Source organism: Limanda limanda, chromosome 20, assembly GCF_963576545.1.
Source record: "Limanda limanda chromosome 20, fLimLim1.1, whole genome shotgun sequence".
Taxonomy (NCBI): domain Eukaryota; kingdom Metazoa; phylum Chordata; class Actinopteri; order Pleuronectiformes; family Pleuronectidae; genus Limanda; species Limanda limanda.
Window position 1 is genome coordinate 549,421 of NC_083655.1, and position 15,807 is coordinate 565,227.

The following is a 15,807-nucleotide window of genomic DNA, read 5'->3' on the forward strand; positions in this document are numbered from 1 at the left end:
ATTAGCTTGGCACAAAGACCATGAACAGAGGGAGCTATTAGCTTAGCTTAGCACAAAGACTTGGAAAAGGGGTAAACTATTAGCTTGGCACTAAGACTAGGAGCAGAGGGAGCTGTTAGCTGAACTTAGCACAAAGGCTAAGCGCAGCGGGAACTGTAGGCTTAGCTTAGCATAAAGACAGAGCACACAGTGAAAAGACTGAAAAATAACCAGTTTTAAATCAGCTGATTTCACATGGGTAAATAAATCAATAATTGTTATAAACTGTATTTATTTATTGTGATTTGTGAATTTCTTTGTATCCGGGCCCTCCCCTCCGGATGACACAGCAGCGCATGCGCAGAGAGCAGTGCTTCCGGGTGGTGGAGCTGTCAGCGGCGGATCCTCGACACGGTGAGTTCCTGTCTCTCCTCCCGCCAGCGGCCCTGCCCCCCCCGGGTCTCTCTGCCCGGGCCTCCGGCTCCTCTCAGCGGCTCCTCTCTGCAGCTGCAGCCGCCCTCCGGAGCTCGGAGGCCGCAGACAGAGCCGAGAAGCACCGGCGGCTCTGGAGGTTGTTTCCGGAGTCGACTGGCGTCAATTCACACGAGAGGAGGAAGCGCGTTTCCGCTCGGCTTCACAATAAGAGCCTGGACCGAGAGCCAGATAACTGTTTTATTCTGAAACAGAATAATCAGACTCCTGTCTGACACACACACAAACACACACACACACAAAATGTACATTAACTAACAATATAGATTCAATAAAAATATAATTCAAATAAGAAGAAAAGACATTCTAAGAAACAAGAGCATGTTGAATTAAAGTTTAAAAGAAAATAAGTAAAATTATATTTAAACGTTGAACCAGAGTTCTTACAGTATATCAGTTTTTACAGTGTATTAGTTTTACTGCAGTGACGTAAATAAGTACCTCCCCCCTGTCCCCATGACCTTTGACCCTGATCAGAAGCTTTGTATCACAATGTGGGTTTTATGTTTGTGAGTTCAGCTGATGTTCATTAATTTAGTCAACTTATTCAGTCACTTCCTGTGTGTGTGTCTGTGTGTGTGTCTGTGTGTGTGTCTGTGTGTGTGTGTTTGTTCAGGCTACTGCTCCCTCATGTTTGTGTTTAATTCCTGTTTGAACAGAAAAGAACCAAAGAAGAAAAAGATGAAGAATAAAGTTAGCAGCGCTCAAGGTAACACACTGCCCCCCCCCCCCACATTATGTTTTCATGCGGTTGCAACCTGTGACCAGCAGGTGGAGCTGTCATGACGATGTTCTCGGCCTTACAGGTTGTCATGGCAACCACGGAAACCACAGCCAGGAACATGATTGTTGTGGTTCCCTCCGTCCTACGTTCTATCTTCTGTTGCATCATCATCTTACTCAGCTGCCCCCCCCCCCCTCGTGTGTTTCCATAGAAACAGCAGGCAGATGAGGTAGCTGTTGTCATAGAAACAGCTCTCCATGGTAACAGCCCTGTTGCTTGTGTTCTGTGTATTTATGTAAAGGACTGCAGACGACCTGTCTCTGCTGAGATGGTGAGACAGGTCAGTCCACAGACAGACTCTGTCTCACCCTCTCTGACCTGTCTGTCTCTCCTTCAGCAGCAGAGTCTGGTCTGCAGGCGGCGCTCCACCAGTCTGTCTTCCTGTCGGCCATGTCGCCACAGCCCGGCCGCGACCTGTCTCTCTGCTGGGAGCAACACCGCAAGCTGCTGCCAGGGGTCACTAGAGTCCACGCCGAGTCCGTGCAGCACTGGAGCGTCCAGCAGGTCAGTGAGTCCTGTCTCTCTGTCTCTCTGACCTGTCTGTCTCTCTGTCCCTCGGACCTGTCTGTCTCTCTGTCTCTCTGACCTGTCTGTCTCTCTGTCCCTCGGACCTGTCTGTCTCTCTCTGACCTCTCTGTCTCTCTGACCTGTCTGTCTCTCTGTCCCTCGGACCTGTCTGTCTCTCTGACCTGTCTGACCTCTCTGTCTCTCTGACCTGTCTGTCTCTCTGTCTCTCTGACCTGTCTGTCTCTCTGTCTCTCTGACCTGTCTGTCTCTCTGTCTCTCTGACCTGTCTGTCTCTCAGACCTGTCTGACCTGTCTGTCTATCGGTCTCTCTGACCTGTCTGTCTCTCTGACCTGTCTGTCTCTCTGACCTGTCTGTCTCTCTGTCCCTCGGACCTGTCTGTCTCTCTGTCTCTCTGACCTCTCTGTCTCTCTGACCTGTCTGTCTCTCTGTCTCTCTGACCTGTCTGTCTCTCTGTCTCTCTGACCTGTCTGTCTCTCTGTCTCTCTGACCTGTCTGTCTCTCTGTCTCTCTGTCTCTCTGACCTGTCTGTCTCTCTGTCTCTCTGACTTGTCTGTCTCTCTGTCACTCTGACCTGTCTGTCTTTCTGTCCCTCGGACCTGTCTGTCTCTCTGACCTGTCTGTCTCTCTGTCTCTCTGACCTGTCTGTCTCTCTGTCTCTCTGACCTGTCTGTCTCTCTGTCTCTCTGACCTGTCTGTCTCTCTGACCTGTCTGTCTCTCTGTCTCTCTGTCTCTCTGACCTGTCTGTCTCTCTGTCTCTCTGACCTCTCTGTCTCTCTGTCTCTCTGACCTGTCTGTCTCTCTGTCTCTCTGACCTGTCTGTCTCTCCAGGTGTCAGATTTCATTCAGTCCATCCCCGGTTGTGAAAACCAGGTGAAGCAGTTCAGAGATGAGGTGAGACGACCAATCAGCTTCTGCAGATGTAATGACATCATCTTCAACCTGCTGTGATCTGATTGGGTCTTGTCTGTCTGTCTTTTAGCAAATTGATGGGCGGGCCTTCCTCCTGCTCACTCAGCGTGACATCGTGAGGATCATGTCAATCAAACTTGGTCCCGCGCTCAAGATTTACAACTCAATCCTCATGTTCAAACACATCACCAGCCAATCACACGCTGAGGTCACCAGCCAATCACAGGCTGAGGTCACCAGCCAATCACACGCTGAGGTCACCAGCCAATCACACGCTGAGGTCACCAGCCAATCACACGCTGAGGTCACCAGCCAATCACAGGCTGAGGACACCTGCAGGTAACAATGATGACTCAAACTGGACCACCTGGAACTTGACTCCAGCACCTCCTCCTCCACTTCATTTTCCATCCAATCATAAAGCAGATATAACTGTGATGTCACAAGAATGATCTCAGGTGTGCTCCTGTCAATTATGACATTCACGGTCTTATTGCAGGAGTCCTGTATATGACTAGAACTAGTGTGCATATATATATATATATAATTGAATAACGAGGTAAGAGGATGTTTCTTTAAGTACAAACAGGGTTTGTCTTTAGCTCTTTACATGTGAGGATAAACGCAGCAGAAGCTCGTGTGAGTTCTTCCTGGTCTGTGACCTGGAGATGTTCTGCTGAGCGAGTTCGGACCAGAATGCATCACTTCAAGCCTTGTATGGAAAGTTGTGGGGGGTGTCGTTACTTTTCATTAATAAAGAGAAGTGATTGTTTTCTACTGTTTCTATAGAGTTCTATTTTAAAGTTTATTTATAAAAATATATATTTGTATCTCTGACAGGAAGTTCACTCTGACTTCTTCAGGTCTGTGATGTAAGAGCTGGGGGCAGGGCATATGTTTGCCTTACGTTTCCATGGTAACAACTGACTGTTATGTTTCTATCAATTTTCTCTTTGCTGTTTCTGTCACTGTTTGATGAGATCAATAAAGTTTCTGATCTGATCATTGATTTGTTGATTGATTGTTTATTTACACTTGAGGATGATGATGTTCAGGAACAAACCTTCATCATCACTTCAGCTCTTCTTCAGTTTGCTGCTCATCAGCAGCAGAGGACGAAACAATGACCTGCCCTTCACAGTGATTGGTTATTGGTTGATGAAATGCATTCTGGGAGTCGTTGTCTCGTAGCTTGAGCTCATAATGTCTTGAGGACATAATGCAAAGAGAATTCAGAGGGAGTTTGCACGTATGGTGTCTCATCAGGGACAAACTTCCTCAGTTTGAACAGAAACTCAGATGCTGCAGAGCTGCTCCGCCTCTGTCTCCTAGCAACAGCAGCATCACCCCCACTGGTCCAGAATCAGGATCCAGGTCCGGACCGGAGCAGACAGAGAGAGAGAGAGACAGAGAGAGAGAGAGAGAGAGAGAGGGAGAGAGAGAGAGAGACAGAGAGAGAGACAGAGAGAGAGACAGAGAGAGAGACAGAGAGAGAGGGAGAGGGAGAGGGAGAGAGAAACAGAGGGAGAGACAGAGAGAGAGACAGGTTAATGAGTCGGACAGTTCAGTGAGACAGGTTGCAGAAAAGAAAATAGGGAGGATCTTTTCTCTCTCTCTCCCTCTCCCTCTCCCTACCTCCCTCTCTCTCTCTCTCTCCCTCGTTCTCTATCTCTCTCGATCTCTCCCTCTCCCTCTCCCTTCCTCCCTCTCTCCCTCTCTCTCTCTCTCTCCCTCGTTCTCTCTCTCTCTATCTCTCTCTCTCTCTCCCTCTCCCTCCCTCCCTCTCTCTCTGTCGAGGATTCATCACTGCAGACACACTGAGGGGAGAGAACGACAGAGGACGGATGAGACGAGAGATTTTAACGTTGGAGCATCAGGGGAGAAAAGAAAAGTGACATGGAACGACAGGAGCGGACAACTGTGAGAACACACGTTCTACTGGGTTCTGCTTTAATGTGAGCTGTGTTGTTCTCTCTCTCTCTCCCTCTCTCTCTGTCTCTCTCTGTCTCTCTGTCTCTCTCTCTCTGTCTCTCTGTCTCTCTCTCTCTGTCTCTCTGTCTCTCTGTCTCTCTGTCTCTCTCTCTCTCTCCCTCTCTCTCTGTCCCTCTGTCCCTCTGTCCCTCTGTCTCTGTCTCCCTCTCTCCGTGTCTCTCCGTCCCTCTCCCTCTGTCTCCCTGTCTCTCTGTCTCTCTGTCTCTCTCTACCTATCCCTCTCCCTCTCTTTCTCCCTCTCCCTCTCCCTCTCCCTCTCCCTCTCCCTCTGTCCCTCTGTCCCTCTGTCTCTCTCTACCTATCCCTCTCCCTCTCTCCCTCTCTCCCTCTCTCCCTCTCTCTCTCTCTCTCTCTCTCTCTCTCTCTCCCTCTCCCTTGGTCCCTCTGTCTCTTTCTCTCTCTCCCTCTCCCTCTGTCTCTCTCTCCCTCTATCCCTCTCTCCCACTCTCTCTCCCTCCCTCTCCCTCTGTCCCTCTGTCTCTCTGTCTCTCTGTCCTCTGTCTCTCTGTTATTGATCCGTATCTGTCTTCCTGATTGGTTCGTTCTGAACCAATCAGAGACAACACTGATCCACACTGACAAACATCACGTGTCTTAACTGATACTTATCAATATAATTTGTTGTCCAGACAAATATTGATCATCAATGTTGTGTAAACTGTATTGATCGGTGTTGATCACTGTTGATTGGTGTGTGTGATTAATCAGAAGAGTCCAGTCAGCCTCCCCTGCTGAGGAGCTGCAGTGCATCATGGGAAGTGTAGTTCACACACTGAACCGAGACAAGGTCAGTGCATTGTGGGAGATTAACTGTGGTCTGCACATCACTGATGTTTAAACTGTTTCCTGTTTAAGTTTGAACTTCTTGTTTTATCTGTTTCCATGGAAACAGCTGAAGTGAAAGTGAAGCTAAAATGTGATTTTATTGATTATTTAAAATGTGACAATTTGTTTCTGACATTTCTTGATGGATTTTACAGCGATCAAACGTGTGCTCTTACAGGAAGGTAGTGGGTGGGGCTTAGCCTGCTGAGCCGCTGTGTGATTGGTCGATAGTGATGATCGCGACTGGCGGCCTCCTGCGGATCAACCGGCGTCAGGACTCAAACAAAACACACAAACCCCGCACACACAAGAAGAAGAGCAAGAAGAGGTGAAACACACACACACACACACACACACACACACACATGTTTGTAGTTCTATCTTAGTGAGGACACTCACAGCCCCTCAACCCTCCAAACTAAATGACTAATCTAAACTTTAACCTAATTCTAAGCCTCAAGCCGTCCATTAAAGAAGTGACGACAAGACAAAATGTCCTCAGTCTGTTTGGTCTATGCTTAAAATGGTCCTCACAAAGATATAAGTACAGGAACACACACACACACAGCAGGTAATGATGTCACTTCCTGCCCCCCCTCAGAAAGAGTGAGGTGGTGGTGGTGAAGGGGAAGTTGAAGCTGTGCTCGCTTCCGGGTCTTGTGGCGGCGCTCGGGGTTCTGGTCCTGCTCGGGGGGGTGGTCATGGCGACTCTGGGCTATTGGCCCCGAAATGGACTGTTGTTCAGAGCTCAGCCACAGGAGGGCGCTGCCATGGCCTCAGTGTCATCCATCAGCTCCACACCTGATCCTTCTCAGGTGAGATCCAGCTGCAGGAACCTGACTGAACCAAGAGTCCATCACTGAAGTGAACCACCAGGAGGCGCTGCAGTCTGAAACCAGGTCTGTCTGTTTCTAGGGAGGAGAGAGGGGGGAGGAGCTCCAGAGAGAAGAGGGAGGGGATGGAGGGGGAGGAGCCGACGACACTGTGAACCAGACGGAATCCATCAACAGGACGAGCCAACTCCTTCCAAGAAGCTTTGTGGACGATTTTCTGGACAGGTAAGAAAAGTGATTCCAAACTTTAGTCTCATCGACTGTTTCCAGACTGAAGCTCCAGAACTTCTCCAGAGTTTGTGTTTCACAGCAGCTGCTCCTCAGAGGAGGAGGAGCTCAGGAGGAGGAGGAGGAGCTGAGTGTGGTCCTCCAGAGAAGATCCAGGGAACTGAGGAGTCTGAAGCAGCTGAACCCTAACATGGTCCTGTAATCTGATTGGCTGTGTTCCATCTGTCTGCAGGTATCTGTACTCTGATAGGCTGAAGGTCTTCGGTCCTCTCATCATGGGCGTCGGTATCTTTCTCTTCATCTGTGCGAACGCCGTCCTTCACGAGAACCGGGACAAGAAGACGAAGGTCATCAACCTGCGCGACATCTACTCGACCGTCATCGACCTCCACAGCCTCCACAGGCTCCGCCCCTCCTCCTCCACCCGCCCCTCCTCCTCCACCCGCCGCTCCTCAACCAATCCCCTCAACGGCCTCGTTAACTACGTCCAATCAAAGAGCCTGGAGAGTAAACCCAGTTCTTACCCTGCGATGAGCAGGAGGGAGGGTGGGGGGGGAGGAGGAGGGGGAGCGTTGCCAAGGCAACAGTTGCTTGGCAGCAGCAGAGGGGGCGGTGGGGGGGGTGATAGGGGAGGAGGCTCTGTGTTCAGTATCTACCAGAATACCCCTCCCCTTGACTCCTCCTCCCACATATTACCCCCCCCCACCAGCCCGCTGCCCCCTCCCCTACAGAGGGGGGGGCTCAGCTTCTTCACCTTACCTTTACGCCGCCCGCCCCCCGCCCCCCCCCGCCGGAGGCACTCAGCACGGGCCAGGACAGGAGGAGGTGAGGATAAAGGTCGACCACGCCCACTGAGCTGCTGCCCCTCCCCTTCCCCACGACCCCTCCAGGAGGCGCCGTTAGCAGCTTCCTGCAGTTCCTCCAGCCTCCACAGGGGGGCGCCAGGAGGCTCCCAGGCCCTCTTCCTCTCCTTCTCCTCCCTCACACCCTCCCACCTGTCTCTCTCCTCCCTGTCTCACCTCCTCTCCCCCTCCTCCCTCCTGATGAGAGACCCTCCTTGCAGGAGGCGGAGCCTGCCGACCGGGGGCGTCGCCGTTGGGTACAGGGAGCTGACTCACGGCGAGGCTGCATCCTTTGAGTCGACAGAGATGACATCATTACAGCCTGTGACCTCACAGAAGTCAGAGGAAATGACATCACAGAGGAAGTACTCCAACAGGGAGAAGCTGAGGATGATCACTCAGCTGATGACACGTGACGACCAATCAGGAGCTGACATCACAACTCTGCAGTCGTGACTTTTAATGATGTCATGGTGACATCGCAAAGATTCTGGATCTAAAATCAAAACAAACTGTTACCATGGTAACCAGTGTCTCTAATTAAACACACGATGAAGAAGATGAGGATTACAGGTTGTTAACGTCTCGCAGCAACAAGGCGTCTTCCAGACAAAAGAATGATCGCAGGAATAATTCTTTACGAATTTGTGTTCATGTGGAGCACTGGGGCCACCTAGAGGACGGGAGGAGCCATGACCCCAGACTCGTCCACCTCCACTGCTTATTCAACATGAGTTATAAACATCCATTTATTAGTTCTGTTATAGAAGAATATCAGAAGAGGGAGTTTTTGTTCTTCTCTGGCTCCCTCTTGTGGGGAGACTCTAACACTACACCTCAGGACGGAGGTGTGGTTGGCCCAGGGGCTCCCAGGGGCCTGTAAGAGGTTTGTGAAGCCCTGCTGTCATCTGCAGAACTGTTTGGAGTTGATTCTTTCTGGGACTAGTTTTCATGGAAGTGTGATGTCATGGATATGAGCCGATCTGATTGGACAGACTGTGCCCCAGCATGAAGCATTCGTTACGATGCCACAGGATTTAAAGTCTGACAGAAAGTGAAAACAGCAGGAAACTGTAACATAAGAACACATTTCATACCAATAGCTCCACCTGCAGGTCAGTGGGTCGAAGTGCGCTGATTAAACCACTGCTCCTTTAACCCTTAGCTGATCAGAAGTGAACAACATAAACTGGCATGAAAACATCCAATAATCATGATTCATTTACAACCAGACAATGTTTGTGTTTCAGGGTTAAAAGCTGAATGAGTTCATCTCATAAACTTGACTAAACTGTGACTTTAAATCAGTTCATTAAAAGGTTTCAGGATCTGAACATGAACAGATTCGTTGTTGTCAAAGTGAAAGTTGTAGCTTCACAACCTCTTCCACTTCAAAACAAACTGTTTCATGTGAAAAGCACAAAACACAGACAATTATTTTAAAGTTTGAAGCTCCAGAAAAAAGCTGAAAAAACATTTTCATCAGTGAATCTTAATAAAACTCATGAACCTGATGATGGTGTTTTGAGGTTTGTTCCAATGTTTCCTGATGTTACAGCTTCAATCTGACTGTGACTCTTTGATTCTGACTGTATGACTCTTTGACTTTATAACTCTGTGACTCTATAATCTGTGACTCTTTGACTCTGATCTTGGACTCTATGATTTAATGACCATGTGACTGTGACTCTTTGATTCTGAGACTCAATGAGTCTGAAACTCTTTGACGTAAACACAATCTTTTATTTTCACATTTTCACTGTTTTTTCACAGGACACTGAGTTTACAGGTAAATATCAGTCAGGTGACAGTGGCATCATCAGTCAGGTGACAGTGACATCATCGGTCAGGTGACAGTGATGTCATCAGTCAACACCTTCACTGTAAAACTACCTACTTTTTTTACATCGATCCGAATCACTTCCAGTTTTCTGTCACTAGGAGTCGATGTGGAATAAATATAAACTGTGTGTGATTCCAGTGTTTTGTTGTGTGAATGTGAACAGCTGTTCTCACCATCTTCCTTCTGATTGGTGGGCGTGTTCACAGTGACAGCTCCCTTACCTGTGAGGGCGGGACAACTTACACCCTCATCGTTTCAATTGGGTCCTGGATTAAAGTTTGTTTTTAACAAGCAGCTCACGAACCTATGATACAACGAGGAATCAAACATTGAACCGACATCGATTTACTGCTAATGATGACGATACAGAGCCAATGGTTCGACTTATGTAGATCTAGAGTCGACCTCACATAGATTATCAACACTCTGAACAACACTTCGTATTGATAAAAAATATAAATATTTAGATATTAACGTGTTTGAATATTAATCTCTACTTTTATATATTGACCATTATCCTACTATGACATCTCTCAAAGTTCTGGATTCTCTGGATTTGTTTGATCAGCTTCAGTCTCTTATTTTCCATAACTTTGATTCACGTGTGGTTTTCCACAACTAAAAAGTCACATTTAATGATTCCAGGTTCTCCAGGATGTGAAGTTTCCCTGCAGTTCTTCATAATCAACAAATAATACTGTAAACACGCTGCCTGCTGTGGGACTGTCCTGAGTTTAGATTCAATAGAAGGTCATCGTCAGCCTTAGCTCCGCCTCTCAGCTGTTCCTATTGGTCACCTGGCTAATAGGTGAGTTCTCTCAAATGAACGTCCGTGTCTGAGCTCCAGCCTGATGGTTCCTTTGGCCTTTGCAGTAACATCTGGAGAACATCTGGAGAACGATCCGCGAAGGTTCCACATGTTGAGTCAGCTGATGATGATGTCATCGACGTGTCCATTTGATCAGAGTCTCAGGCGATCGATACAAGAAGATCAGTTTGGCGTAAAGCTCCTCCTCCAGCTCCAGCTCACCGGTCTCTCTCACCTGAAAAGCCAATCACATCGCAGCATGTCAGCCAATCAGATTCAAGCATCACATTAACACACAAAACTCTAATTAGCTTATCACAGCAGCTCAGAGTTAGACAGGAAGCTGAGAGGAGTGGGGGGGTTAGCCAGGTGGTACCAGGAAGATGTCGGTGCAGAGCTTCAGGATCCGGTCGACACACGGAAGCTCCTCAAACATGATGGAGTGACTGATCCCGCTGAAGAACTCTCTCACGAACTTCCCGATCACCAGAACCACGGACGCGTACAATCCCATGATGCTGCGGGGCGGAGGGAAGGGGGGGGGGGGTTGTTTCTTTACTTTTTCATTTTTACTTCAGTACTTACTTTCACTATAGTCATGATTACTGCATGAAGGAACAGTACTCTGTGACTCTAGTGACCTTATGGTAATAGTAATCTATTACTTCAGAAGGTAATAGTTACCCATATCCAGCCAAGAAGCCGAGACTCGGAGGACTGACTTTATCACTGAACACAAACAGCTGAAGCCCCGCCTCCCTCTTGTCCTTCAGGGAAGCCCCGCCCTGAACTGGCACTAAGCTGTCAGCCGGTTGGTCGACAATCCACCACTCCCGGACCTCTCTGCTCTGATTGGTCGACCTCTCCAGAGCCAACAAGATGTCCTTGTAGCGGTCATCTGATTGGACAAGAGGAAAGAGAAGCCATGTGACTGGAAGAGTGGATTAAACATATTTATAACTAATATTTTGTGTAATGATCTAAAATCAATGTTCATAACTAAGTCATGAACTAAGACTCACAAGTGTAACGAGGTAAAAAGCATCAAACCTGCGTAGAGTTGATGGATTGGTTTAGCATTGGAGTCGCTCGGAGCTCGGATGAAACATGGAAGCACATCCTGTATCACCCTGACAACCACAGACACACAACTGACTCATCAGGAAGCTTTCATCTGATCGGAACAGGTCGATGCTACATCAGCTAGCTTAGCATCGAGCAGACAGGGTAGTGTTTCAGTCCCCCCCCCCAGTACTCACACAGGAAGTGTCCTGGTCCCGTTCAGCAGCTCGATCAGCTCCAGGCGAGTCTCGTTGTCCAGGTAAGTCACATGTTTCCCTGATGCAAGCTCCACCTTCGCCCCCAGACTCAGGTTCCTGTTGACAAAACGCTTTATTCAGCTGGTGAAGGACCAGTGGCGTGCAGCGGCCGCACGCCGGACACATGATCAGGCGTGAGTCGTATCCATGTTTGATTATTGACCATGAGAACCGACCTCTGCACGGTCCAGGACAGGGTGATGGGGAAGTGGTGCAGGTTGAGCACCTGGCTCAGGTACTGTCTGCTGGGAGGACTGATGGTCCACAGCGAGTTGCTGCTGCCCTGCAGCTCCGCCACCGTCACGTCCTCACGTGTGTACGCCTCCAGGAACTGCAAAGCACTCTGGGAAACACACGCCACAGAGTCACTGCAAGAGTGCAGCTAGGAGGAATGCTAAAACTGCTAATGCTACTGCTCATAGTAATAATAAACTAAAGGCTAACTGAAGCTCTACGTACCTTCTGGAAGTTTCACTGCAGCGATGCTCGGGACGACTGAGACGTTCACGTTCAGTTTTGTACATAAAACGAAGCATGAATTAGAGTGATAGTTTAAAGGAGAACTCACGGGAGTGTAACTGTAGGAGCTGAGGAACGAGCTGAAGTCTTCCTGAGTCAGATCCCTGAGCTGGTTCTGCTGAGCACTCATGGTGAAGATGGGCTGTGAACAACAACACAACACGGTCACGGTTCTGCTCATGGAACACCACGGGCGAGCCGGGGGCGGGGCTTCTACCTGGAAGCCTCCGAGCGTGATGGTCAGCGAGATGTCCATCGGCCGGTTCACGACTCCAGCCACGGACTTGATGAGCGACATGAAGAGCAGCGGGAACCAGACGATGCAGATGAGCAGCAGCACGATGAGGCCGCCCATCCCGTACTTCACCACACGCTTCTTCTTCTGGCCCCGGGGCTGAGGGTACCTCTGTGGACACACACACACACACACATGATACACTGCTACACACACACACACACACATGATACACTGCTACACACACACACACACATGATACACTGCTACACACACACACACACACACATGATACACTGCTACACACACACACTTCATCTACTGCTACACACACACACACACACATGATACACTGCTACACACACACACACACACATGATACACTGCTACACACACACACACACACATGATACACTGCTACACACACACACACACACATGATACACTGCTACACACACACACATGATACACTGCTACACACACACACACACACACACACACATGATACACTGCTACACACACACACTTCATCTACTGCTACACACACACACACACATGATACACTGCTACACACACACACACACACACACACATGATACACTGCTACACACACACACACACACACACACACATGATACACTGCTACACACACACACTTCATCTACTGCTACACACACACACACACACACATGATACACTGCTACACACACACACACATGATACACTGCTACACACACACACACACACACACACACATGAAACACTGCTACACACACACACTTCATCTACTGCTACACACACACACACACACACATGATACACTGCTACACACACACACACACACACACACACACACACATGATACACTGCTACACACACACACACACACACATGATACACTGCTACACACACACACACACACACATGATACACTGCTACACACACACACACACATGATACACTGCTACACACACACACACATGATACACTGCTACACACACACACACACACACACACACATGATACACTGCTACACACACACACACACACACACACACATGATACACTGCTACACACACACACACACATGATACACTGATACACACACACACACACACACACATGATACACTGCTACACACACACACACACATGATACACTGCTACACACACACACACACACACACATGATACACTGCTACACACACACACACACACACACACATGATACACTGCTACACACACACACACACACACACACATGATACACTGCTACACACACACACTTCATCTACTGCTACACACACACACACACACACATGATACACTGCTACACACACACACACACACATGATACACTGCTACACACACACACTTCATCTACTGCTACACACACACACACACACACACACACATGATACACTGCTACACACACACACTTCATCTACTGCTACACACACACACACACACACACACATGATACACTGCTACACACACACACACATGATACACTGCTACACGCACACACACACACACACATGATACACTGCTACACACACACACACACACACACACACACACATGATACACTGCTACACACACACACTTCATCTACTGCTACACACACACACACACACACACACACACATGATACACTGCTACACACACACACACATGATACACTGCTACACACACACACGCACACACACATGATACACTGCTACACACACACACACACACACACACATGATACACTGCTACACACACACACACACATGATACACTGCTACACACACACACACATGATACACTGCTACACACACACACTTCATCTACTGCTACACACACACACTTCATCTACTGCTACACACACACACTTCATACAATGCTACACACACACACACTTCATATACTGCTACACACACACACACACACACACACTTCATACACTGCCACACACACACAGACACACTTCATATACTGCTACACACACACACACACACTTCATACACTGCCACACACACACACACACACTTCATACACTGCTACACACACACACTTCATACACTTCGACACACACACTCTTCATACACTGCTACACACACACACTTCACACACTGCTACACACACACACACACTTCATACACTGCTACACACACACACGATACACTTCATACACTGCTACACACACACACTTCATACACTTCGACACACACACTCTTCATACACTGCTACACACACACACTTCACACACTGCTACACACACACACTTCATACACTTCGACACACACACTCTTCATACACTGCTACACACACACACTTCACACACTGCTACACACACCTTCTCTGACTCCCTCCAGCACTTGAGGACGAAGCAGTGTGCGTACACGTCCTCCACACAGATCACTGCTACACAAACACACTTCATACACTGCTACACACAGAAACTGCATACACTGATACACACACAAACTGCATACACCGATACACACACAAACTGCATACACTGCTACACACACACACTTCATACACTGCTACACACACACACACTTCATATAATGCTACACACACACACTTCATCTACTGCTACACACACACACACACACTTCATCTACTGCTACACACACACACACACACACACTTCATACACTGCTACACACACACACTTCATACACTGCTACACACACACACACTTCATACACTGCTGCTACACACACACACACTCTTCATTCACTGCTACACACACACACTTCATACACTGCTACACACACACACACTTCATACACTGCTACACACCCACACACACACACACTTCATACACTGCTACACACACACACTTCATCTACTGCTACACACACACACACACACTTCATACACTGCTACACACACACACTTCATCTACTGCTACACACACACACGATACACTTCACACACACACACTTCACACACTGCTACACACACCTTCTCTGACTCCCTCCAGCACTTGAGGACGAAGCAGTGTGCGTACACGTCCTCCACACAGATCACTGCTACACACACACACTTCACACACTGCTACACACTTCACACACTGCTACACACACACACACACACCTTCTCTGACTCCCTCCAGCACTTGAGGACGAAGCAGTGTGCGTACACGTCCTCCACACAGATCCACGAGGACAGAGACAAGGTGGTGTCGGTCCAGACCCAGTCCATCACGGCCCTCAGCTCGGTCAGGAAGGGAACCATCCGGAACCTGGAGAGACCGGCAGGTGGAGACAGAACCAGAGCTAGCATATCCTTCTCAGGTCGTTGTGCTAAGCTAGGCTAACGGGGATCGGGGGGGGGAGGACTCACCCCTGGAACAGGAACAGGTTGAGGTAGTTGTGACTCTTTGTCAGGAAGTTTCCCAGAACTCGTGTTGGGTAACCAGATCGAATCTGATAGGCCGACAGACCAAAGTACACGCACTTCACGAAGTACCAGAGCTGAGCCACCAGGTTCTGATTGAAGCGTCTGAGACCAGAACAGAACCAACACGGACCTTCACGTCAGGGTTTGTAGAACTGAGGCTGAATGACCTTCACGTAAACACACTTCAAACAAACCACACAACTCACTTTCTACCTGGTTGAACTTATTGATCAACTCAGTTTAACCTTAGTTCTGATGTTGACTCAGGGAG

At 48.5% G+C, this 15,807-nt stretch overlaps 3 protein-coding genes across 3 annotated transcripts in view; 2 read left to right on the forward strand and 1 right to left on the reverse strand.

The window, feature by feature from the left end:
- The first annotated feature begins 355 nt into the window (after nt 1-355).
- On the forward strand, nt 356-3,701 carry LOC133027078 (lethal(3)malignant brain tumor-like protein 1). Its single transcript, XM_061094095.1, has 5 exons — nt 356-393; nt 1,131-1,180; nt 1,593-1,759; nt 2,614-2,676; nt 2,765-3,701. The coding sequence occupies exons 2-5, from the start codon at nt 1,153-1,155 to the stop codon at nt 3,035-3,037; spliced, it is 531 nt and encodes a 176-aa protein (XP_060950078.1). The 5' UTR covers nt 356-393; nt 1,131-1,152; the 3' UTR covers nt 3,038-3,701.
- A 2,043-nt stretch (nt 3,702-5,744) lies between these two features.
- On the forward strand, nt 5,745-7,870 carry tmem200ca (transmembrane protein 200C, genome duplicate a). Its single transcript, XM_061094245.1, has 4 exons — nt 5,745-5,839; nt 6,113-6,326; nt 6,427-6,569; nt 6,805-7,870. The coding sequence occupies exons 1-4, from the start codon at nt 5,745-5,747 to the stop codon at nt 7,868-7,870; spliced, it is 1,518 nt and encodes a 505-aa protein (XP_060950228.1).
- A 1,266-nt stretch (nt 7,871-9,136) lies between these two features.
- LOC133027103 (piezo-type mechanosensitive ion channel component 2-like) overlaps nt 9,137-15,807 on the reverse strand; it is a 30,397-nt gene continuing 23,726 nt past the window's right edge. The window contains exons 46-55 of the mRNA XM_061094128.1: nt 15,480-15,638; nt 15,231-15,378; nt 12,121-12,309; nt 11,953-12,045; nt 11,561-11,727; nt 11,325-11,441; nt 11,116-11,195; nt 10,750-10,963; nt 10,442-10,583; nt 9,137-10,300 (exon numbers count right to left, since the gene is read on the reverse strand). Of these exons, the coding sequence (XP_060950111.1) occupies nt 10,199-10,300; nt 10,442-10,583; nt 10,750-10,963; nt 11,116-11,195; nt 11,325-11,441; nt 11,561-11,727; nt 11,953-12,045; nt 12,121-12,309; nt 15,231-15,378; nt 15,480-15,638 (1,411 nt within the window). The 3' untranslated portion in view covers nt 9,137-10,198. The remainder of the gene's footprint in view (nt 10,301-10,441; nt 10,584-10,749; nt 10,964-11,115; nt 11,196-11,324; nt 11,442-11,560; nt 11,728-11,952; nt 12,046-12,120; nt 12,310-15,230; nt 15,379-15,479; nt 15,639-15,807) is intronic.

Bases quoted from the DNA above. Each gene is read 5' to 3' on its own strand.
- LOC133027078 (XM_061094095.1), top strand. From the start codon at position 1,153: ATGAAGAATAAAGTTAGCAGCGCTCAAG. The intron at 1,181-1,592 runs GTAACACACTGC...TCTCTCCTTCAG, and splicing joins TAAAGTTAGCAGCGCTCAAG to CAGCAGAGTCTGGTCTGCAG. The intron at 1,760-2,613 runs GTCAGTGAGTCC...CTGTCTCTCCAG, and splicing joins AGCACTGGAGCGTCCAGCAG to GTGTCAGATTTCATTCAGTC.
- tmem200ca (XM_061094245.1), top strand. From the start codon at position 5,745: ATGATCGCGACTGGCGGCCTCCTGCGGATCAACCGGCGTCAGGACTCA. The intron at 5,840-6,112 runs GTGAAACACACA...GCCCCCCCTCAG, and splicing joins AAGAAGAAGAGCAAGAAGAG to AAAGAGTGAGGTGGTGGTGG. The intron at 6,327-6,426 runs GTGAGATCCAGC...GTCTGTTTCTAG, and splicing joins CCACACCTGATCCTTCTCAG to GGAGGAGAGAGGGGGGAGGA.